This window comes from Crocuta crocuta, unplaced genomic scaffold, assembly GCF_008692635.1.
Source record: "Crocuta crocuta isolate KB4526 unplaced genomic scaffold, BGI_CrCroc_1.0 scaffold126, whole genome shotgun sequence".
NCBI lineage: Eukaryota > Metazoa > Chordata > Mammalia > Carnivora > Hyaenidae > Crocuta > Crocuta crocuta.
The window spans coordinates 3,070,720-3,095,530 of NW_027531000.1; the positions used below are offsets into that span (position 1 = coordinate 3,070,720).

The 24,811-nt window shown below is 42.9% G+C and overlaps 1 protein-coding gene across 7 annotated transcripts in view; it reads left to right on the forward strand.

Annotated features, from left to right (window-relative positions):
- Window positions 1–2,147: 2,147 nt before the first annotated feature.
- Window positions 2,148–24,811, forward strand: part of LOC144236958 (uncharacterized) — a 37,034-nt gene continuing 14,370 nt past the window's right edge. For 3 of the 7 annotated variants that reach the window (XR_013336712.1, XM_077770616.1, XM_077770618.1), the window contains exons 1-4: window positions 2,148–2,384; window positions 13,330–13,427; window positions 14,380–14,443; window positions 15,635–15,673. Coding sequence is in view for 3 of the 7 variants with exons in the window: in XM_077770616.1 (XP_077626742.1) it covers window positions 2,227–2,384; window positions 13,330–13,427; window positions 14,380–14,443; window positions 15,635–15,662 (348 nt within the window). In the remaining 4 variants the exon portion in view is untranslated. Of the gene's footprint in view, window positions 2,385–13,329; window positions 13,428–14,379; window positions 14,444–15,634; window positions 15,881–20,292; window positions 20,351–23,774; window positions 23,847–24,811 lie in introns of those variants that run through there. The other 4 variants (XR_013336710.1, XR_013336709.1, XR_013336711.1 and 1 more) reach the window with 3 other exon arrangements.

A 24,811-nucleotide genomic window follows, 5' to 3' on the forward strand; every position in this document is an offset into this window, starting at 1 on the left:
TCCCAAGATGAGTATAGAACAGGATTCGAACCCGGGGCTGACATTCTTCAACAGCCTTTCTGTTTGGCCACTGTGGGCAATGAGCGATGTGTCTAGGGGTGAGTATTCAGGCATGCTGCTAGGTTTCCTTCCTGTATATCTGAAGGTTTCGTTTTGTTTTTCTTTTTTCCCCCTCTCCCTTTGCATTTCTTTCAAAACCAAACAAAACACTTTACGATGGAAAATTTCAGGCCCTTACAAAAAGTGACAGTCTGCACAATGAGCCCTCATGTATCCTTCACCCAGTTTCAACAGTTACGAACACATGGTTGGTCTTGTTTCATTAATGCTCTCATCCACTTTCTGTCCTTCTGTCCTTTTACTCTGAAGCAAATCTAGGCATTCAAATCATTTCATCTGGATATATTTCAATATGAAAGATAAGGACTCTTTTTTTGAGGCGGGGAGCAAATGAGTGAGGAGCAGAGAGAGAGAGGGAAAACACCATGAGGGGCAGAAAGGGAGGGGGGGAAGAGGGAGGGAGAGAAGCGGGGCTCAAGGTCACCTGATGTCAGACTCCAACTCACGAACTGTGAGATCATGATCTGAGTTGAAGACAGATGCTTCCTGACAGAGCCACCCACGTGCCCAAAGATAAGGATCCTTTTTAAAAGCATAACCCCAATTACCTTAAACAAAATAGTAACAATATTCCTTAATATCATCAGATTTTCAGTTAGTGCTCAAATTTCCAATTGTCCTGTTAATGTGTTTTTTTTCAAGTTTGTTTGAAGGTTGGCCAAGTAAAGGTCTGCACTTCGCAATTCGTCGATACTTCTCTTGAGCCTCTATTAATCTACAGCTCCCCCTTCCACTCATCTTTCTCTCTTTCTTTTTTTTTTAAATTTTTTTAATGTTTTTTATTTATTTCTAGGAGAGAGAGACAGAGTGAGCAGGGGAGGGTCAGAGAGAGAGGGAGTCACAGACTGAAATAGGCTCCAGGCTCTGAGCTGGTAGTCAGCACAGAGCCCGATGCGGGGCTCGAACCCACGAACCGCGAGATCATGACCTAAGCCAAAGTCAGATGCTTAACCGACTAAGCCACCCAGGCGCCCCTATCTTTCTCTCTTTCATTTCATTGCAATTTATTTACTGAAAAAACCGAGCTGTTTATCCTGTACAGTCCACCATCTGAGTTTTGCTGACTGTATCTCTATGGTGTCATTTACACCGTCCTCTGTCCACTGTATTTCCCATAAGTTGGTTGAATCTGAAGCCTTAATCAGATTCCAGATGCATCTTCTTTGTCAAGATTATGTCATAGGTTCTTTCATTAGCAGGGGCCTTCTCTTTTGTGATGTTAGTTCAATAGCTACACTGTTTAATGGATTAAAGATTGCAATATGGTGACTTTCTATTTCTGTCACCCTTTATTTATTAGCAAGAATATTTCAGTAATGAGAAATTTCCCCTCGGGGCACCTGGGTGGCTCAGTTGGTTAAGCATCTGATTCTGGATCTCAGCTCAGATCATGATCTCATGGTTTTTGAGACTGAGTGTTGTGTTGGGCTGTGCACTGACAGCATGGAGTCTGCTTGGGGTTCTCTCTCTCCCTCTCTCTCTTCCTTTCTCTCCTCCCCTCTCCATCCTCCATGATCGTTTGCTCTCACTCTCTCAAAATAAATAAACAAACTTTAAAAAAAAAAAAGAAATTTTCCTTCATCTGCTAACAGTTTACCCAGTGATATGATTCCTAATAGTTGATATAGGGCAAATGCTTGATTCTTTACCTTTATTTACCAGTTTTCAAGATAATGACTTGGCACTTCCCATGGGGCTAAAATGTCTTTTTAAGTATTTATAAACACATGCGTTTAAATACATTTTATGTGTTTTAAACCATTAAAAGTATTGCCTTTACTGACGTTTGAACTGTTACATCTTGGTCAATTCTTTGAGTCAGCTCCTGGGTCTTTTGGACATGACCCTAGAAATCTTGGATATCTTTTTGAGACCCTGCAATAGTGACCTTAAGCCTTGGGCAACCTCATAAACATTTACCCTGGGCGCCATAGCAACATTATCATCTGTGTTCTATGACATGAAAAAAAAATTGGGAAGCACTGGCTTAGGGACTAGCCAGGATATTCTCAAGTTGCATGGAGGGTGACACTGATTCTTGACCAAATCAGGTCTCTCACAATGGAAGAAGGGGGAAAAATGGGCTCTTGGAAGCAGACCTAGAAAATGAATGGGGAACAAGAGAACCCATACAGGGACAAACACAGCCAGCATCATGTGATGTCACCATCATGTCTGTGCTGCACGGCCACTGCTGCCTTCGTGGTTCTGCCTTCCAAATGTCCGCTCCTCCAGCTCTCCACTCCAAGTGCGGGAGTGCACAGGTACCGAACCAGGTCGAGGCCTATGGCCTGTCCTCTAGTTGAACCAGAGGGAAGACAGAGGAAGATCTAGCTTCCTCGGCAGCCATGGTAGGAAATCTGCACAGGGACCTGCCTTTTGCCATGTGCATGGTGGGCACCTCCAAAAGAGAGTGGGGTGCTAGCAGAATGCCAATGGTGAGTGCTGTGTCGTCAAAACCTGACGGAAGCCTTCTCTGAAGGGTTTCTTGTAGCAATTCCAATCTACCCCTGAGTTAGGCTGGCCCCGGTGGAAGGCTATACACAAACAGATCTGCAGGTCAGTCCATCCTCACCCTCAGGGCACTAGCTCGCAAACAACCATGACATTAATGGGACCAGCAGTTTCCACCACCGAAGTAATCAGTTCTGGTGGCTCCCAAAATGAGACAAAAGACAGTTTCATGGTCGCTTGTGGCTAAGAAATCTCATCGAGACAATTCAATTCTGGCAAAATTATATTTAAATTAATAAATATGGATTTAGAGGGCCAAATAAGCTCAAAGGCCTAGGGCATCTAAGATGAAAAAGAGAAAATAAATGGGGTGTCGTTTTGCTCTCCTGCCCCAAGCTTTGTCCCTTGTTATCAAATAAATAAATAAAGGCCGCTGTGATTCCTTTCCAGCTTATCTAAATGGAGTATAGAACATTCATAGAAGAGACAAAACAAAATTGCTGAAATCCACTAAACAGTAAATGTGGGAAACCATAGTATGAAACCAAACAGGACAGCAAACATAGAAAGAAAGAACTATTCCCCACTATTTCTAAATCTCAAGATGGCAGTGCATGACAGAGAGGCTAAATGAAAATGTATCTTTAGGATACTTGGATTTTAACCCAGCAATGCTCTATATCAACTTATTTTAACCATACAAGAGAACACCATACTACTTTGAGATGACATTTTCTGAGAGACTAAAATTTGCTCTCAAGTCTGGCTCTGAAAACATGCAAACCAATTTATACTGTGATAAAATGCAGAATGTGTTTCTCCTGACGTTCTTGGGCAAGAAAATTCCAGTGTTGAGAGCATTACGGCCCTTAAGAAAGTTAAAACAGCACCTTTAATAAATGAAATAAAGCGAAAAAAGGTCTAAAATATAAATGTTTTGGCTAGGAGAATGGTATAAATCAAAACTTGTTGGCTAGGGTATGGAAAAGAAGGATTCTTGTTCATTCTACAGCAGCATAAACTGGTACAACCTTTTTGGAATCCAAATTCTTTCCAAACAAGGTATTTGTCTTGCTGAAATTCTTCCACAAATGTTTTGCATACAAAGATGTTCACTTTAGTCCTTAGTAAAAACTGGAAGCAACCTAAATGCCTATTTATAGGGGACTGGTGAAACTAATTATGGTATATTCATATCATTGAATACATAACAGTTATGGAAAATAATGAGAGCTCAGTATTTAAATATGTAAGTAAATACATTTCAAAATAAGATGTGTATGATGATCTCACCTTTGTAAAAAAATTATATTAATGTAATATGTATGCCACTCTAGGTTTAGAAAATATCTGGTAAACACAGATCACTGATAAAGTAGCTTAACTTTTAGGCCATGCATTTCTTTCCATTTTTTTTTGAGTTTGTTTATTTATTTATTTTGAGAGAGAGCGAGAGAGCAGGGGAGGGACAGAGAGAAAGGGAGAGAGAGAATCCGAAACAGGCTCCACACCACCAGCGAGGAGTCCGACGCAGGGCTCGAACTCACAAACTGTGAGATCATGACCTGAGCCGAAATCAAGAGTCAGATTCTTGACCCACTGAGCCACCCAAGCGCCTCAGGCCAGGGATTTCTATAACAATTATATTTATGGATTTACATTATTTTATTTTTTTAAGTTTATTTGTTTATTTTGAGAGAGACAGAGAAAGTGAGGAGAGGAGGGGCAGAGAGTGAGGAGAAAGAGAGAATGTGAGAACCCCATGCAGGCTTCATGCTCTCAGTGTGAAACCTGACATAGGATTTGATTTCATAAAGCCTAAGATCATGACCTGAGCCAAGATCAAGAGTCAGACGCTTAACCAACTGAGCCACCTAGGTGTTCCTGGATTTATATTAGTCAATGATAAAAAAAAAATCTATGGTATGCAGATGGGTAGAAATACTACTTTTTATTCAATAGTAATCCTATCAGTAATGATTAGTAATCATTATGAAATGGGCACACAAGACAGACACTTAGGGAGACATACTACATGCTGAGTGCAATGACACAGGATTAAATGGGACACATCCCTGTTCCCCAGGAACACTCTTCACAATAACCCGGATCAACTGTTCGGAATAGAAAATTTTACAGATTACAAAAAATTACATATATCCTTGCTATAAAAAATTTAAATTCGGAATTATGAAAAAAAAAAAAAAAGAGTAGAAAGCTCTGCTTTCATCCACTTACATTTCCCAGGGGTAAAAATTATTAACGGTTTGGTGTATGCATTTCCAACCCTATTCACCCATGTAAAGAAATACATACACACATTTCTTGCATAATATCTGCATCTGTTTCTGTTTCTCTCTCTCTCCCTCCACACACACACACACATACACACACACACACACACTCATCTTGTATATTGTTCTGTCTTTTGTCATTGTTTTCACTCGAAATTATATCCCTGACAATCTGCGTGAGCTGTGGTGTGTAGTTCTACACGCTTCCTCCTGAGCTCATGGAGCCCATGGTATGGAAGTATCATCATTGTACCATTTGCTCTCCTATTCACGACTCAAGTGTTTGCTATTTCAAATTCTGGTGCAAATGAAAATCTTGCACATATACCATTATGTGAGAAGATCCTTAAGATGACCTCCTAAAGTGGAAATGTTTGGTCAAACAGGGCACATATTTCACATTTTGATTGGCTATAGCTAAACTTTCCTCTGAAAAGGTTGTAGCCATTTACCTGGTCAATTATAATTTAATTCTCCTTCTTCAAAATGTCCATCTCCTCTCTTCTCCTTATTTTACGAAGTTCACTTAGATGAGAGAGGGTAAGAGTGCCTCATTCCTCGGATACTTTTCCTTGACTTTTCTGCTTGTTTTAGTAGCCAGAGCCTTTTTCTGAATCTATACTCTGTTGAGTTCTTCTCATGTCCCCAGTTCTGGGCTGAGCAGCCCGACGGCATTCTTTCATTTAAACCTGACAACAATACTTTGAGATATTGTGTCCCCATTTTATAGGTGACAACGCTGAGGCTCAAAGGGGTTAGGCGTCGTGCCCTGGGCAGCACAGCCGGTCAGGGATGAGGCACTGGATTAGGGCTCATACCCATTTGACTCCAACAGCTTCAGCTCCCAAAGGATACATGTATTTCACTCAAAGGAAATAGATAAAACTTTTCATCTCGTTACAAGGTCCATTAAAACAGAACAGATGTCATTAAATATCTGTAAATAATGAATGAAGCTGCTTTGGTGTAGAAAGAGCACTGCCATTGCCCATGTCATCTGTGTTTTTCCTTCACACATTCCTCACGCCTGTAACCTCTCACCTGGTCTGGCAGAGAGCGGTGGTTGCTGGGGAAGGAGAGGGGGCAAGAGCCCTATTGTGAGTGACTCGCTCTACTGCTCACTACTTCAATGCTTGGTACCCCCAGTGCGGCAGCCATGGAATGGCCCCATTTCACAGGCAGGCGAATTGAGCCGAGCCGGGAGGTGACACAGGAGCCTCAGCACAGAACCAGTGCTCTGATTCTCGGGTTTCTTCTCTTTAAACTGATGGAAACAAATGAGGTTGTTCATCAGTTTTCGTTTCCTGAACTTCATCAAAATGGACAGCAGCTTCCTAAAAAAGCCATCTGTTACGGAACCCAACCAGATTATTGGCACTGACTAATTACTTCAGGGTCATAACATAACTTAAAAAGTGATGTTGAAGGGGGAGCCTGAGTGGCTTAGTCAGTTAAGCATCTGACTCGTGATTTTGGCTTAGGTCATGATCTCGTGGTTCATGGGTTCAAATCCCCCCTCGGGTTGTCTCTCCCTCTCAAAATAAATCAATAAATCTAACAAAAAAGTTGAAGACTGGGGGCAAAAAAGCAAAAGTTATGTTTGGTGAATATGCTGGGTCATGGTTCTACTTTCTAGAGAAACTTCGGATACAGTCATATATTTATACATATATATATGCACATGTATTTCTACATTTATTTGTATATTTGTACTCACACACACGCATATACATATACATTATAAATTATTCATATGCTTAAACATGACCTAGTTAGCTCAGAGAAAATATACCAAAAAAAAGTCAGGAGAAAAGAGAAAATGATAGAAAGAATAACATAATTAAATTTGATTTACTTAAAACACACAAAATATACAGCACAAAGTTGTGGCCAAGCTTTGCTGTATTTGTCACCAAATGTAGCATAGGAGCCTGAAAAAAAATTAAATTGATCTGACTTGGTCGTGAATAAAGGGCACTGTTCAGATTCTGGCACTAACATCTCAAAAAAAATTGTTTTTTTGAAACTGGGAGTTGGCTTCTGAAGTTTATTAAAGGAAAAACACATTTGCTAAAATATATCATTTCCAAAAGGTATCTGAGAACAAAGTCTTATGAGCTTGGCTGGAAGTATACCTGGCATCAAGAGCTTGAAATATTAACATATAAAAAACTTAAGGAAGAAAGAGCCCATACATTTAAATATGAGTTGAGAGTTAAGACTTTTTATATCTTGACCAAATTGTTTCAAACCTAAACATTACTTTCATTTAAAAACTCGTATTAGAGCATTTATTAAAGATAGATGCACTTTGTCTTCAGGAATTATTTGGGAAATTCCCAGTATTACTTTTTTTGCTGGGGATTATGATTCTGTCATTATTTAAGGTTGATAATTAGACACAATAGGCAGCTCTTGTAACTCAAAGGGTCAAATTCTCTTTATATTGTCTGTGCTTGCAGAATTTTTAAAAGCCTGGACACAGCCAAAGACCTAGGGAAAGCAAGCTTTTAATTAACCGCTAATGAAGACCAGGGAAAAAAATGTTTTTTCCTTTTCTCCCAAGAATCCAGGCAAATCCAGAGGGTCCTTCCTTCTATCCATAACTCCACTGGATGGGAATGACATGAGCCAGGGTCAGAATGATGAGCCATGTCCACAGCAGCCAAAAAAATAAAAAGAAAGCACAATGTCTGAAGTGTCTTTCAGCATTGGTCAGGCAACACAGGGCACCTTCCAGAACCTAACCACAGGGCTGGGCACAGGAAACAGCGATCACTTGACAGTAGGAGCTGACAAGAGCTGCAGAAACTGCCAACTTCCCCACCCTGGGCTGGGCACAGACTGGGACTTGCAGCTGGCTGTCCATCTAAGCGAGGGTCCTGGGGCGAGCCCATTTTCACAGGCCCTGGAGGAAATAACCTAGTCTCCGATCTCAATCACTGCTTTTTATTTTTTTTTAATTTTTTTAAGTGTTTTATTTATTTATTTTTAGGAGAGAGAGAGACAGCGTGAGGAGGGGTGGGTCAGAGAGAGAGGGAGTCACAGACTGAAACAGGCTCCAGGCTCTGAGCTGGCAGTCAGCACAGAGCCCGACGTGGGGCTCGAACCCACGAACCGTGAGATCATGACCCAAGCGAAAGTCAGACGCTTAACCGACTAAGCCACCCAGGCGCCCCTCAATCACTGCTTTTTAAATGAACTGGTAACACAGACACATCAGAGAACACATCAGATAACACAAATTTGTTCTCAAGCTACAATACTTATGCTGGCTTGGGGCTATTTTCAATAATGGAAAGCAATACACATACACACACAAATACATTTCAACCCGCATGTTCCCTGCATGAAGTTTCCCGAACTTTATAGACCGCAAACATTCCCTTTGGACAGAGTTCCCCTAATGCCACTTTTTCCCTCCTCCAAATTCTTGGTGTCTCCCTACACCACAGGCTGCCACCACTCCTATCCAGGTCCCCAGCAGGTCTCACTGGACATCAGAAACAGCTTCGTAATTGTTTTACACGTCCCTAGCCATTCCCTGCCGAGTGGCTAGAGCAAGCTTTTTTTTTTTTTAAATGTTTTTTATTTATTTCTGAGAGAGAGAGAGAGAGAGAGAGACAGCATGAGCAGGGGAGGGTCAGAGAGAGAGGGAAACACAGAATCGGAAGCCGGCTCCAGGCTCTGAGCTAGCTGTCAGCACAGAGCCCGACATGGGGCTCGAACCCACAAACTGAGATCATGACCTGAGCCGAAGTCAGACGCCCAACCGACTGAGCCACCCAGGCACCCCTAGAGCAAGCTTCTTAAAGTGTAAAGCAGATTCCTTTGTTCGTTTATATCCGAAGGATATATTAGGTTCCAGGCACTGGGGACACTACACCAACCATTTTCAGCTAAGGATCTTGTTGGGCAGACACCATGAGCAACTAACTCAAATTCTAACATCAGGTGGCAATAGGGTTAGGAAGAAAAATCAAAATAAGAGAAGGGTCGGGGGTGGCCTCGCCAGTTGGGTGACATCTGAAGAAAGAGCTGCAGGTAGTGAAGGGGGAAGCCTGCATATGGACCACCAGGTCCATGCAGAGAAAACCCCAATGGCAAAGACTCTGAGGGTGGAATGCACGTGGCAGGTTTAAGGGACAGCAAGGAAGCCAGTGTCGATGGAGAAGAGTTAGGGGACAAGTGTGAAGAGTTAACACCAGAAGTGAGTGTGTTGGCTGACAGCGGGGCTTTAAGAACCTAGAGAAAGGGGTGTTGATCATGCGGGGCCTTGTAGGTATGGGGAGCCTGGCTTTTTCTGAGTTGGGACATCACTGGAGGGACTCACATATGAGAATGGTGTGATCTGAGTTACTTCTGGAGCCTGGGTTGAGACTATTCACGACAGAGTCTCAAGCAGTTCATTCATCCCTGCTATGGCTCTAGGGTTTCGTACAGGGAGGGAATGGAGACTGTTGAAGTCCTAGGACTTCAGGCAGGCAGATGGGGCAAAGGAAGAGGCTGAATGGTTTGTAAACTAATCCCATCCCATGTGGGGGCTGAGTGAATGGGATCTGTATTTAGACAGAACTGAGCTCCAATCTTTGCTCTTGGACAAGTTACTTAGCAGCTCTACAGAGTTCCCACATTTGCCAGGTGGGTTCAATAATACCTATGACATGTCACTGTTAGGAGAATTAATGAAATGGTAACTATAAAGTGCTTAGCATTATGTCTGACACAGAAAATGTTCACTAAATAGAAATAACCATAGCTAACACTTTTTAAAAATTTATTTATTTATTTTGAGGAAGAGGGAGGGGAGAGAAAGTGTGAGCACACAAGTGGGGAGGGGGCAGAGAACGAATCCCAAGCAGGCTCTGCACTCCCAGCACAGAGCCCAACTTAGGGCTTGACCTCATGAACTGTGAGATCATGATCTGAGCCAGGATCCAGAGTCAGATGCTTAACCAACTGAGCCATCCAGGTGTCCCGCCATAGCTACGACTTTTTAAGTGCTTACCATGAGCCAGGCATGCTAGTGAAATCTTTATTTATTTGTGTTGTCCCCTCAACGATCTTGGGTGGTAGGCCCTATTATCATCCTCATCTCAAACACAAGAAAATGAGGCACAGAGAGGTCACGTAATTTGCCCACATCACACAGCTATTAAATGAAAGTGTTTGGAGTTACATCCTGGTCAGACTTTGCATTCGTAACTCCCCGTATGATAACTTTAAGCTTAGGATCAAGTTTTTCAACCCATGTTATTTTTAACCCTCATACCATGTTAATGTGAATGTTATTTTATCTTTCTATTGGTAAAGAAACAGGCTCAGAGCAATTAAGCAGCTTGGCTCAAGGTCACACAGCTGGTAAGTCACGAAGCCTTGATTTTAACGGGTCCAGCTGACTACAGCTCATTCTATTTCCCTATTTTATCAAGGCCCTTTTCTCTCTCAGACAATAAGCATCTAATCACATTTTAATGAGACAAACTCATTTCTGCAAAAATATTTGCTGGCTACATTACCCAAGGGTAGCATGATGCTTGTAATAATTGGGTCTCCTTAGCAATTGCAAATCTCAGGGTCATATCAAAGGAGAGCTTACACAGATGAGAAAGACAGCGGTCAGTGGGGTCCCATAGCCTTCATGCATAGGAGTCTAGGGTTCAGGGTTGAGAGAGGAAGGTTTAGTAGCTTCCTAGTGTAGAGAAAGAAAACAACAAAATAGTTGTGAGCATCTTGAGCATCTTTGCTCTCATGTTAGAGTCAGCTGATGTCAGAGTCTCATGAAAAAAAGCTGTGACATGTGCCTGGGTGGCTCAGTCAGTTAAGCGTCCGACTCTTGGTTTTGGCTCAGGTCATGAGCTTATGGTTTATGAGCTCAAGCCCAGTGTCGGGTTCTACACTGATAGCATGGAGGCTGCTTGGGATTCTCTTTCTCTCTCTCTGCCCTTCCCCCCCCCCACTTGTGTGTGCGCACACACGCTCTCTCTCTCTTAAAATAAAGAAATAAACTCAAAAAAAAAAAAAAAGCTGTGCCATACAACTATGCGGGCACAGTGTCTCTCTGCAGAGATCAGTGGGCCCCTTTCCTGCTTGCTACACTAGTTGGTAATTCTTAATCTGGGGTGGAGAGGAGGAAGGAGAAGCCAAGACTTCTGCAGATTTTAGGGGTTCCAATGGCTATTCATATAAATAAGAAATTGAAAACACTGCACGTATAAAGATAACTATTTGCCAGGCACGAATCCACCCATCCAACCATCTATCCACCATATATCTAACAATATTTACTGAAAATATCAATATGTTTATTTTCTACCATGATCCCAGGAGAGAAACACTTTAAGTGAGATACTATAATTATCTATCCTTTACAGAAAAAAAAAAAAAATCAGTCTCAGAACTCACATGGCTAAAAACAGGTGAGTTAGTACTGGAATTCAGGCAGGTTGAGTGTTTAGACTTCATTTTTAAGCACCAGGCTATGTTTCCACCCCATGTTTGCTGAGTTAATGAATAAGTTAATAAATTGATAAGACTCTATCTTTATGTGTTGTTTACCTTTTAATAAATTAAGTAGCAAGTCAGTGGCAAGAGGCTGAGGAATGGAGTCAGCCAGAGCTCTGTTGGAATTCCAGCACTGTGACTTATATACTTATTAGTTAATAAGTATATAAAACCAATAAAGTGGGGCTCATGATATCATCTTGTAGAGTTGTTACAAGAACAAAGATAAGACACAGCATCTCATAAAGCTAAAAATCTTCTGTACTTACACTGGAGTTCTTGCTCATAAGCTCAAGGAAACAAGTACAAAACTGTTCACTATCATCTTTTGAGACACTGCAAAATTGGCTACAACCTACATATCCATCAACAAAAGATGGGCTATATTCATGCAATGGAATATAGGGATTTAAATGAATTTAGAGATAAATCCCAAAAGCTTGGTGAAAGAATAATAAGGTAGTAGAATGATCTATCCTTATATAAATTTGACACAGAAGTGATATATATTTATAGATACAAACATAGGTGTCAAAATTATAAATGAAGGAGAATGAGGAGTGAGAAGCATGAACTTCGCAGTAGGATTTTGGGGGGAGATGAGAAGTATAAGGGTGGCTTTAACTGATTCTATACAGTTTTGTTATACATTTTTAAAATTGTTTAACATTTATTTTTGAGAGACAGAGCACAAGCAGGTGAGGGGCAGAGAGAGAAGGAAATTCAGAATTCAAAGCAGGCTCCAGGCTCTGAGCTGTCAGTACAGAGCCTAACGCAGGGCTCAAACACACAAACAGTGAGATCATGACCTGAGTTCAAGTTGGACGCTTAACTGACTGAGCCACCCAGGCTCCCGAGTTTTGTTATATATTAAAAAAAATTTTAATGTTTATTTATTCTTGAGAGAGAGAGACAGAGCATGAGCAGGGTAGAGGGAGAGTGAGATGGAGATGGAGACACAGAATCCAAAACAGGCTCCAAGCTCTGAGGTGTCAGCATAGAGCCTGGTATGGGGCTTGAACCCACAAACCTTGAGATGGTGACCTTGAGCCAAAGTCAGCCGTCCAACCGACTGAGCCACCCAGGCACCCCTTGTTATATTTTTAAAAAGGATTGGAAGTAAACATGGCAAAATATTAAGATGTCTTAAAACTGAGTGGTGGGTGCATGGGTTTTTACTCATCCAATCTTACATTTTTATGTATTGAAAAATAATTCCTTCAGAGGTTTTGGTCTTGTTTTGTCTTGTTTTAAGATAATGCATGGGAGGGGCGCCTGGGTGGCTTAGTCGGTTAAGCGTCCGACTTTCGCTTAGGTCGTGATCTTGCGGTTCTCATGGTTTCGAGCCATGCGTCGGGCTCTGTGCTGACTGCCAGCTCAGAGCCTGGAGCCTATTTCGGAGTCTGTATCTCCCTCTCTCTCTCTGACCCTCCCCTGCTCACGCTGTCTCTCTCTCTCTTTCCTAGAAAAAACAAAACAAAACAAAAAAACAAAAACAAACAAACAAAAAAAAGATAATGCATGGGAAGCGCTGAGCAGAAGACCCAGCACACAGCTACTGCTACATAATTAGTAGATATTAGTCAAGGCAGTGAGACTATATAAAAGCACTAGTTAAGGAAAAATAGTTATTTAAGCAACAAGTTTTGCCCAAACACAAAATTGAAGAGACTAAAAACGATTAGGACATTAGGGGGGAAATGGTACTATTTAATTTATCACATTCAGCAGCCTCTTTCAAGCCAAGTTTATTTCAAGGTTGCCAGAATCTGTATCTGTTACATATGAACACCTAGAGGCACACATCTCTGTAATTACATATGGATGGCAATTTTAATTTTTTTTAATGAGGGCCTAATTTCTGCCTCCTTTCTGTGCTTTAAGTCATATCATCTTGCTGTAAAATTTAGAGCCACAGGTCTGATTTCCTATTCGAATCCTTCACACTTTTCCACAGCCTCCAAATTGGACATCACAAATCCAGTGTTCAAAATAAACAGAAGAGGAGGAAAAACAGGAAGTTACTCTGCGCGGCAGCTCCACCGAGAAAGGACGGTATGAGGAGAAACAAACACCAATCTGAAAGGCAGGAGAGTCTATTCTTAAGTTGGTGTTTCTCAAGCTGTGCGACAAAGGCTCCAAAATGCTTTTCAAAGATATTGAGACTGGTTTTGTCAATTTTAAATAACACGGTCTTTCAGAAATATACTTCTGTCAAGTGATGGGCCAGAACATTAAGACCGTTTTCCTTCTCAGTTTTGGGGTATCTTCCCATCTCAGTTCCTTGCCCTAAAGCCCTAGTCTTTGGTTACCAGAAAAGACGGGAGATGAATTTTCTCAGCGATAAGGAGACTCACATTTCATTTATCTGCCAAATTTTCCCTCCTTTCTGTATGTGTTGCTGCTATTAACTGACTCCACGGCTGCCCAATCCCTTCAACAACGTAAGGTCCGATCAGGAGACCTCTCTGAGAGTGAGGCTGTGTTCTGAAGCCAAATTCTACATCTTTCAAATCAACGCAATCCTTACTCTCCACTTCTTCCCGTGGGTCCCCCCTGAGTTCAGGCTTTGATCCCAGCACCTGTTGGGCAGGCATTTGTAGAGGACCCCATGATGTGCTGCTGAGACTTACTCTCTCAGTTGCCTGGAACGTTCTGAGCTGACAGCTCTCAGCTCCCTCTGGGGACTGCCCTCCCTTAAAGAGTTGCCTACTGCACAGTCAAGGTCACTGCACATTCTCAAGGGCAGTCAGCCAGTCAGCTGCCAACAGCATGTTGATGTAGTTGGGAGGGAAAAACAGCCCTCTTGTTTCAAGTGGGGAACAACTCTCAGTTCCAGAGCTACCCAGGCAGAGTATCCTACCTTCAAAGGGCAACTGAAGCCACGGGTGAGTCTGAATTATAGCCCAATTCCTCCTCTGCTCATCCTGCATCTTTCTATTCCCTTCTACAGGTGATGATCCCAGTGCGCTCTCTAGTAAACTTCCTGCTTGTTCATTTGTTTCAGAAACAAAATCTGCATCATCGTTCATGCTGTTCCATGGTGGGATCGCTTTCCCTGGCCCCTGCAGGTGAGTGGCTTACTGAGCAGCTCTGACCATGGACTTGCAAGAAGTCACAGGAGCTACTTGGAGGCCAAGCATTTGGTTGCCAGTGCCAAGCCCCGAGGAGCTCTTCACTCTCCATCATGGTAACTGGCAATGTGTAGGAACATTCTGTGACCCTTTACCCAACGTGCAGGAACCATTTTGTGAACAAGAGGCAGTGACAGTGAGGAGCAGAGCTTATGGACAACCTGTGATTGGTTCACAGTAGTGTGAACCACAAACAAATCTTTACTTCTCTAAGCCATTAGGATACTGGGGCTGGTTGTTGCCATGGCAAAACCTAGCCTCTCCTGACCTATACACCTGTATCACTACAGCTTCCCTTCCTTTCCTGCCTCCACAATGTCAGCCTCTCCCAAATCTGTCAGCCTCACTGCTGCCAGTGATACTTCTAACTCAACCTCTCCCCTGCCCCCAAAGCTCTGCAGAAAAACATCAAAATCCCGAAGTAAAAGATCATTCAAATTCAGATGTTATTCTCAATCAAAACCTCTGTCTCTGATTCCAGCTTGCTCTCCTTTTCTCTCCCATTCCCCCGCCTTCTCTCCCCTTCCCCCGCCCTCTCTCCCCGTCAGCCTTAAAAAACTGTTTACAATCCCACCAAAGCCATGTTGTCCTATGCCTGAAATGCCCTTCTACCTTTCTTCATCTATCCAACTCCTACTTTTCCCTCAAACCTCAGCTTGAGAATTACCTCCTCCAGAAAGCCTCCTTGGCTCCCTTCTTTACTCCAGTCTGACTTAGATTCCCTCCACTGTGCACCTAAAGTCCCTTGGGTAAGGGCCTCCCATGGAGTTTCATTTCTTCATCTGTCTCCCCTCCTTGACAATACATTTCTTGATGGCAGGAAAAATGCCTATCTTGACCTTGCATTGCTGACACCTTGGCACGCTAGCAGGGATGGAGTAAGCACTCTGATCATTATTTTAGGGACAAATGAGTCAATCTGTAACTCCAATCATGTTCTGCAACAAAGGATCTAGTAAAGGTAAACTGAACATTCATCCTGAATATCTACTTATTAACGTCCTGGTGACTAGGTTTCTGATGAGAAAATTCTTTCATATTTCTTCAAGTTCTATTTTTTCTATGTCTGAAGTCTGGACTTTTCTTCTCCTAATATTCTCTACCCAATACATTGCTTTTTTTTTCTAGTGTGGGAACTGTTGAACTTTTTGTGTAAAGGAGCTGACAGTAAGTATTTTCACCTTTCTGGCCTATATAGTCTTTGTATTACTATTCAACTGTAAGTAGTTAAGTCACAACTACTCAGTTCTGCCACTGTAATACAAAAGCAGCCATAGACAACATGTAAATGGGTGAGCAGGGCTGTGTGCCAATAAAATTTTATTTACAAAAACAGAAGGCTGTATGCCAATAAAACTTTATTTACAAAAACAAGAGGCAGAACAGTTTTCTCTTGTGGATTGCAGTTTGTCAGCCCCTCTTCTAGTCTGTGTAACTCAGAGTAATGTGGAGAGTGAAGGGTGGGGACAAGGAAAATGTACAGGGTTGAGATGCACATAGGCCACTGAATGCTCAATAGGGAACTTGCCTTTTGGGGGCATTGGTCTTTCCCAGCCAGTATGGTAGGGTGTCAAGTTCATGTGTTATCAGTTTCTGAATCATCAAAGTCTTAGATATAGAGAAATTATTTCCTTAGAGACCCTAATGTGAGCTGCCTGTATTTCCCAGAGTTTTTGTACTGGCTTAAAATGTGGGTCTACTGTGTGAATACAAGAACAAATCCAAGGCCCACCCTACACACGCTGTGCGAGACCATGTTAAGTCCTTCACTTAACATCTTTGCTTATAAATATGGGAATATAGTTTCCAAAGAACTAGTATCACTTATAAAAAACAATACTAATACCCGGTGCTACTTTACCAAGTAACTTCTACGGGTGTGCTGTTAAGCAAAGTACAGACCCAAGAGCTAACATTTACTGAGCATTTGCTTCTGTCAGACAGGGCATTCCGTGTTACAGATATTACCTCCTGAATTTTTCATCTTGTCCATCATGCAGATACTATAGTTCTCCTCTCTTACCCAGGAGGCACAAAGAAGGAAAGCGATTGGGTCAAGGTCAAATTTGCTAAACTTTGAGTGTACGGCCTCTGCTGTTCTACACTGTATGCTCCCCACTCAGTGCCAAATGCCTGCCTCAGGGGAGAGAACCCCGCCTCTTATGCTCTCTTAAATATCTCAAATTCTGTCCAAGTTGCTTCCTGCTGGAAGGCAATGATCCCATTCAGGGTTTGCAAGAAATTCTACCTTGGAAGTGTTGGGGATGAGGGGACAGCTTAATTCCAAGAAACAAACTGAGGGCTTTGTTAGAACATGTCACACTTAATAAAAAGCAAAGAGTGTTGATCTTTTTTTCAACCACATTCTCCCATCATTTTCCATCTCAGTTGTTTGTTAAACCTAATTAATTGCTATAACGGAACCCGTCCAGGCAAGATATCATCAGCAGGACAGACATATGGCTGATGAGTTGGCTTTTAACATTTAGTCCCAAAGTGAAGGTGAAATGTCCCAGTCTGTTACTTTAACCAAATTCAAAGCTTTGCACATAAAGTAAGTCTTTGTTAAAATACAGCCTCAGTGAAGCTTCAGGCTGCTTTTTATTTAGTCCTGGTACTACAGAAATGCCTTATAGCTAGTATCTTCATTATTCATGGTTTTTGGCAAATTAAGTCTTCTGCCTCTCCAATATCTAGACACAGAGGAAGTGTTCAATTCCAAAGAAATTATGCCTTCCTGGCTGTGCCAGCCAGACCATAACATCGTTGCCAGATTCCTTATAAAGAGGTGGGAGATCTTATTTCACATATAGTATAGAAATAAACAGAACACGCCCAGGGAACTGTCAGGTATTTCATGTAATGGATACCTCCCGCACCACCCTTATTTCTCTCTGGAGTGATTGAGCCCTGGATTTCCTTACAAACAAGACTATTCAGAAGCAAGAAAGACGACACCTTTTTATAATCAAGATGATAAAAAACTGGGTTCAATAAAATATGTAACCCTGTGGTGTTTCCAGTTCATTTGCCACTAAAATGGACATACCACTGAACACTCCCTTTCATGATTTAGAATTTATAATTATGGGATAGCAAGAAGGGTATTCTAATGATGAGCCCCCACCCCCTTAACTCAAATGACAGCAATAAAATACGCAGAAATGTATTTGTCATTAATCTTTGTACTTCCCTTGAAGAACAACTGTTTTATTAGAGAGCTCTAGATTTGAGGTTCTAATAATTCAAGTGCAGTGGACATTGATAATTGCACCCCAAGTGAGCACTGACCCCCTTCCCCGCCCCCACACTGTTTGGCAGCTGTGTGGTCTGCCTGGGACCAACCTCACTCCCAGCTTCACAGATGTATCTGCTCCCCCACAGGCCTAAGCAATCAGTGTAATTAGTGTTTCTCAACAGCTTTATTCACTATCATCCTTTTAAGGAGCCTTTTAGATACTTTTTTGTTTTCTAGTCACCCCCTCCCTCTGCAAACTCTAATGCCAATAGTATACTGTATATCTCTTTAGGTATTGTATGTACATCTGTGCTTTATACACAAAAAAAGAGTAAAATTTTTGTGCCCCCTCCCACCTTTAAGGGACAATATTTGCCTCTTGGGAGTCATATCACTCCCACTGAGAATGCCTGAATTATAATCCCATTCCCAGTGCTATTCAGCGCATGGCATGGGGGATGGGCACAGACCTGAGGGTTAACCTATCAGATTGCAAACTGGAGTTTTTGTTTTGTTTTGGTTTGGTTTGGTTTGGTTTTTTGGTAGCTGGTGGATATGAGAAATCTTCTTTCTTCTTGGATGGGTTGATACGTGGATCTAAGTCCTGGAGCTGCTGCAGCTATCTGCTATCATGATGGAAGAAACCAGCTGAAGAAAAAGCCAACACACAAACAAGGCTGGCAGAATCATGGGCAACAATCATAAGGGCTCTGATCAAACCATACCTGAAGTTCATGCAACTGCTAGCCTTCAGTTGTGTCAAAAGAGCTTTCTTTTTATTTTATAGGTTAGTTTGAGTTGGGTTTCTAAAATGATAGAGCAGATAACATTAATTGAATGCTTCCTAAACTCTAGGCACTGGACTAAATATCTTGTGTCAATTAATTCTCTTATCAACCTCTGTGATTAGTACTATTAGATTTCCCATTTTATGCATGATTAAACTGAAGGAGTGTAAGATTAAGTAACTTACTCATGATCAAATGTAGGAAGAGGTCGGATTTATTCCTATGTCTCTCTAACTTGGAACCTCAGGTATAAAAAGGAGCACTTTATTTTACTGCCTTTCAGTTCTATACAATTTAAATCACTACTTTCTTGCTCAATGTTTAAAAGGCATTAATGAAAATCATGTCTCCTTTCTTTAAAAGTTTTTAAAAATTTTATTTATTTATTGAGAGAGAAAGAGAGAGAGAATCCCAAGCAGGCTCCATACTGTCAGCACAGAGGCCAACACAGAGCTTGAACTCACAAACCATGAAATCATGACCTGAGCCAAAACCAAGAGTCTAACACTTAACTGACTGAGCCACCCAGGCACCCCGAAAATGGTGTTTCTTGGATAGAATTAATTTATATTGTGCAATTAAGAAATCGATGGTCCTCTCAAGTTTTAAAATACTCTAAAAATTCTTCTTCCAAAGTGCAGGAAACTCTAAACTTAGAGGCCATTTTCTACTTATGACTCTGTACTCATAAAAATGGCATCATTGTCTCAGATGTCCTTTCTTATTATCATGAGAGGGTATTGGCTCAGTCCCCATCCATTTAAGGAAGAGAAAACCTTCAGTTTAGTAGGATAGTCCTTCAAGTTGCTGTTCTTCTTAAAAATAATTATTGGCAAAACTTATAAAGAGCCCATGGGGGTCTAGGATCCTGGAACCTCCATTTTTCATCTGTTCCCTGACCGCAAAGACATAAGCTATAGGTCCCCTGAACCTTGGGAAGAGGCGCATAAAGGCTGTCCGGTTGACTCCAATACTTGTGTTCTCCTTTTAAAAGTTTCTCCAACATTGAAAAGCAAAAACAAAACTCTACTGGGGTCACTTTTTCTACAGACCAATGCAACAATGACTTCCCCAAAGAGAAAAAGACTCAGAGGCACACACTTCGGGCTCCAAAATGCCCACAGATCTGTGGACTGTGGCCAGATGGGATATATCCACAGCTCCCTAAGCACTCTCAACCCCCACACGCTGCCCCGCTTCTCAGCCTGGCTTCTGAATTCTCACGAAATGCAAAACATCACAGATATGTTATCCAAAGCAGGAGTCGTGAATGTATGAAGTACATGCTCCTCACATTTTAACAAGCATGATTCGGACATCAAGGATGACTAGGGGATGCTGATTTTTTACACACCCACAGTTTAACCTCCAGTGCTGATCTTTTAATTTTGCTTGATTGATGGAAGCCTACAGCTTGTCAAAACCAGAGGCTCGAACCCATATAGGACTCAATACAATGAGATAAAAATTATAGCCACGGTGGGAATGGGGTCAGAGTACAGGAACTCAGGAACTGCAACAAAGCTCTTTCCATGTCTCAGGAAAGAAAATGTGATGATATATTCCTATAGGTAACACGAGGTATAATCTTCTAATGCAATGTAGCTTTTTTTTTTAACCTCAGAAATATTAACCCCAGCAGAGGACTTTTAAACCCACAAATGACTGTCAAAAAAAAAAAAAAATCCAGGGAAGCTGCAGTCCTAGAAAAGATGAACGGTTTCCTAGTTGAATAAAGTTGCTGCATTTTTTGTCTGCAGGATGGGACCTAGCAGAAAAATAAAGAGGCTGTGTTGTGTGAGGGGAGTAAATCCAAACGTAAGCATTCCCAACGATCAGCCAGGCCACCCCTCCCCACCCTAGCCGTCATCCTTCTGCAAAGTATTCACAATTTGCTGTCCTTCCTCCAAAAGCCAGTAGACACAGAATCAGCTTTTCCTGGCTCTGCCTTACAAGTTGGGGCTGCCGGATGGAAAACTGAAATAAAATCAAAGAATGAGAATCCAGCCAGGCCCCTCTGATTATAAATTGGTGTGACATCGTGGGTCCTGACAGGCTCACCCCCACCCACCCCAATACAAGAAAAAGGAGGAATCATCTGAATGTCAAGCAATCATCTGAATGTCGCGGCCCTCAGACCCTGTGCTGCAAAGCTACAGCTTTCTTAGCTAAGTGCCAGGCAGTACACCATCCCTGTGTAACAGATGTCTGCAAATGCTGTGGTACGAACTCGCAAGTGCCCCCAGCCCAGTAGGGAAAATTCACAAGCTTTGTCAAGCAACAGTTATCCACAGCTGCTGAAAATTGACCCAAGAGTCAAGCAGCCCGCTAGGAGTTTTAAAAAAATAAAAGAGAGAGAGAGAGAGAATAAAATCATACAGGTGGAACCGGCTTCCCCAGAGCGCCTGGCATCCTGCGAGGGCCCTGGGGCGCCGCGCGCCCTGGCTCACCTGGTACACGTCCCGCAGCCCGCACCACGTCCGCAGCACCTGGTGGCAAGCCCGCAGCCTCTCCGTGTACCATCTCCGCAGCGTGGACACGGTCAAGTTCCACACGAAACGGCTGCCGCTGAACAGCAGGTCCTCCACGCCACACATGAACACCGAAGCCATGCCGCCTCGTTCCCCGGGACCCCGGGGCTGCGGCCCAGCGAGCGCCCCCCACCGCGGCGGCCCGCCCGCCTGGGTGCCGGACGCCGGCTTCTGCGGGCGGCCTGGGGGTCAAGCCTTCCACCAAACTCGGCTTTCACCGTGCGTCCCGGCCAGCCTCCGGCGGCATGCCCCGGGATTGGGCGCCCGCCAGCCAACGGCTGCGGCTGGCACACAGAAGCCCAGTGTCCGCCCCCGCCCGCTCCGCCGGCTGGCAGCGCCGAGCGGGCTGCGCTATGCTCCGCCAGGCGAGCCCTCCGCGCTCCCCGGGCGCGGGAAGCCCTGGCCGCCGAGGACTCCCCCTGGCGCTCCCCGAGTGCGCTGGGCAGAGGGGGAAGTGGAGCGACTCTTAGCAGGCAAAGGGGAGAGCTGCATTTCAGCGCTCTTCTGCACGTTCTGCACACACACACACACACACACACACACACACACGTACGCGCGCGCGCGCACACACACACACACACACAGTAGCCTGAGTCTCCTAAACCGCTTTGGGGAGCATCTCACTTTACACTACAGGGTCTTTGCTCCGTACACACTGGTAAATGCTTCCGGGCAGCCACAGATGCAGGAGGGGGGAAAATCCTCTGCAGCATCCCTCTGGACCTCACTTCCCTGGGGGAAGAGCCCTGAACGTTTCCTTGGTTGTGCTGGAGATGCAGACAGCGGTCTCAGAGCAACAGTGTGCGCGCGCCTGCACAACTTGCCTTTGCCTCTAATTTGAGGGTCTCCACGAAAATGACAACCGGCCTGTTGTTGCCAGCGAGAGGGCAGGTTCCCTCACCTTCACACCGTGCTAATTCCAATGGGACGGGCTGTTCTTGAGAAAAACAAAGAGTGTTCTTGGTGTTTAGCAAATAGCGCCCAGTTATTATTTGCTGGGAAATACATGCTCACAAGAGAATCCCTGGTTTGGTTCTGGAATATTCAGCCTCTGGATATGTCTAGCGGCAGTTGCTGGCACAAAATGGCACAGGTGGTTTATTCTCCACTTAAAACGGAAGGAAATTGACCACTCATGAAGTCACCAGATAATTAATGTGTGTGCATGTTTATTTTAAAATTCTCCCCCAGGAATTGGTATTGCCTAAGGCATTTGGAAGAAGGCGCTCAAGGAGCCTCATATACTACCAGTCTCTATTTTCCTCCAGAATATGTGTACATTTCAATTCCATATAAGTGTATTTTTTTTTTTTGTTTTACTGTTTATTTATTTTTCGAGAGATCAAGAGAGTGTGAGTGAATAGGGGAGGGGAGAAAATGGAGGGAGGAAGAGAATACCAAGTAGGCTCTGCACTGACAGTGCTGGGTTTGAACTCACAAATCATGAGATCATGACCAGAGCCAAATCAAAAGTCAGTCGCTTAACCAACAGAGCCACCCAGGCACCCCTATATAACATTTCTTATAGCAAAAGCATAGCAAATTTAAGGATGTTGTTTATTTCCCTGTAGGACAATTGTCTACATTTTATTGGTGGTTTCACACCTGGGCTGTTATCTTTGCTATTAAGTGGCAGAAAGGTAAGGCGCCAAAGCTTTTCTCCTGAACTAGCTCAGAAGGCTTCAGAACAGATTATCGACAAGTAAATCAGCTTTATTTCAGGTTTCAAATGTGCCTTTGGAATCTTAATTCAGGTGAAACTCAATCAGTCAGAACACAAAAATGAGTTCTCAAAGTGCCCATTGTTTTGGAAGTGCCCATAATCAGTAAACTTTTAAATGGCACTTCTTTTACTACTTTTTACTTCTTTTTATTACTAATAAAATCACCTAAGAGTTTTTGTTTAGTTCACTGGACACAAGACCTGACCAAGATTTGGAGACAATTCTTCACAGTAAATCTACTGTATGTGCTCATTAGTATTAGCACTCTCATGATGCTTTCCAACATAATAGTCACAGTGTTTATACAAACTCAGAATATACTAGGTCTTACGGAATCAAAAGAAGCTGAACTGAGTTTGAAAATGAGATGTCATCATTCTAATGGAAAATTACTGAACTTCAGAAATGGCATATTAGTATGAGTGAATGGTTGTGGTACGTTTATTTTTTTAATGATGCAGTGTGACTGTATTCTCGGAAATGTCGGGCAGCAGAGGGAATACCAGAATAAAACCTCCAACAGGTCAATTATCTGTCTCATGGCACCATGCTCTCGGAAGAGATGCTCTAGAAACCGGGACTGCTCTCTCTTTGTGCATAGGTCTAAAGTCAAGTTCCCAGGGACACCTGCGTGGCTCAGTTAGGTGGCTGACTTCAGTTCAGGTTGTGATCTCGCGGTTTGTGGGTTTGAGCCCTGTATCGGGTTCTGTGCTGACAGCTCAGAGCCTGGAGCCTGCTTCAGATTCTGTGTCTCCCTCTCTTTGTGTCCCTCACCCACTCGTGCTCTGTCTCTCTCTCTCTCTCAAAAATAAATAAGCATTAAAAAAAGTCAAATTCCCAAAAACACGTTTTGAAGCTCGGTCTTCTCCAGCACAGCCAACTTTCCCTGGGGACCTGGAAAGGCAGAGGACCCTCAGACCTGCATGCACGACACGACAAACATCTTGTCATCAACACCAACACTGACGCTGCTTCTAACCCGAACAGCTTTTCTCTCCTGTGGAAGAAGAAATTCGAAGCTCTAGGACAAGGAAGGAAGGTCAAGTTCCTCCATATCAGGTACCAGTCGGGGGAAAGGTGGAGGGTGGGGAACAACTGAACCCAGATGTGCAGCAGTGGAAAAAAGAGTGACCGAAGCGTGGCATCATTCTTAAAATGGACTAACCACATGGGACAAACCAGTTCCCAGGCACACACCCTTGAAGCCGGTCTAAAATTTCCAGTGGAAAGGGAGCTAAATCAAGCTTGCTTCAAAATTATCTTGCTCTTTTCTTTTTCTTCCTTCCTTCCTTTCTCTTTCTTTCTTTCTTTCTTTCTTTCTTTCTTTCTTTCTTTCTTTCTTTCTTTCTTTTCTTTTTCTTTTCTTCCTTCCTTCCTTTCTTTTTCTTTCCTCCTTCCTTCCTTTCTTTCTTTCCTTCCTTCCTTCCTTTCTTTTTCTTTTCTTCCTTCCTTTCTTTCTTTTTCTTTCCTCCTTCCTTCCTTCTCCTTCCTTCCTCCCTTCCTTCCTTCCTTCCTTCTTTCTTTCTTTCTCTCTTTCTTTCTTTCTTTCTTTCTTTCTTTCTTTCTTTCTTTCTTTCTTTCTTGGAGAGGACTTTCCTTCCTCTTTAGCATCAGAGTTCTCTGCAATACACTGTAATTTCCTGCAGTTCTCTCTGGAGACTTAAAAAGATGCTTCAGGTGACAGCATTACTCATACACCTGGGAGTTCAGCTACGGAGGTAAAAGAGAAATTGTCATTATCCCTGAGGCTCCTGAAGGTTCTCCTTTGAGCAATTAGCAGGAAGAAGAGCACAATGCCAGAAAGACAACACAAAATGCCGACTCCTGTCTCTTGAAAGAGATAGCCAGCTGGTAACATAGCAGCTTCCAATGGTCCCCTCTGCCCATCAGAAAGACAGAACTCACTTTCAGCAGACATTTTTAAACTGCACTCTCTATGCATCTAAAAAGCCAGTATGGCTAAATTCTGATAGACCCTTAATGTCTGACACTGGGCCTGAGGGGAATGAAAACAAGGTCTAGTT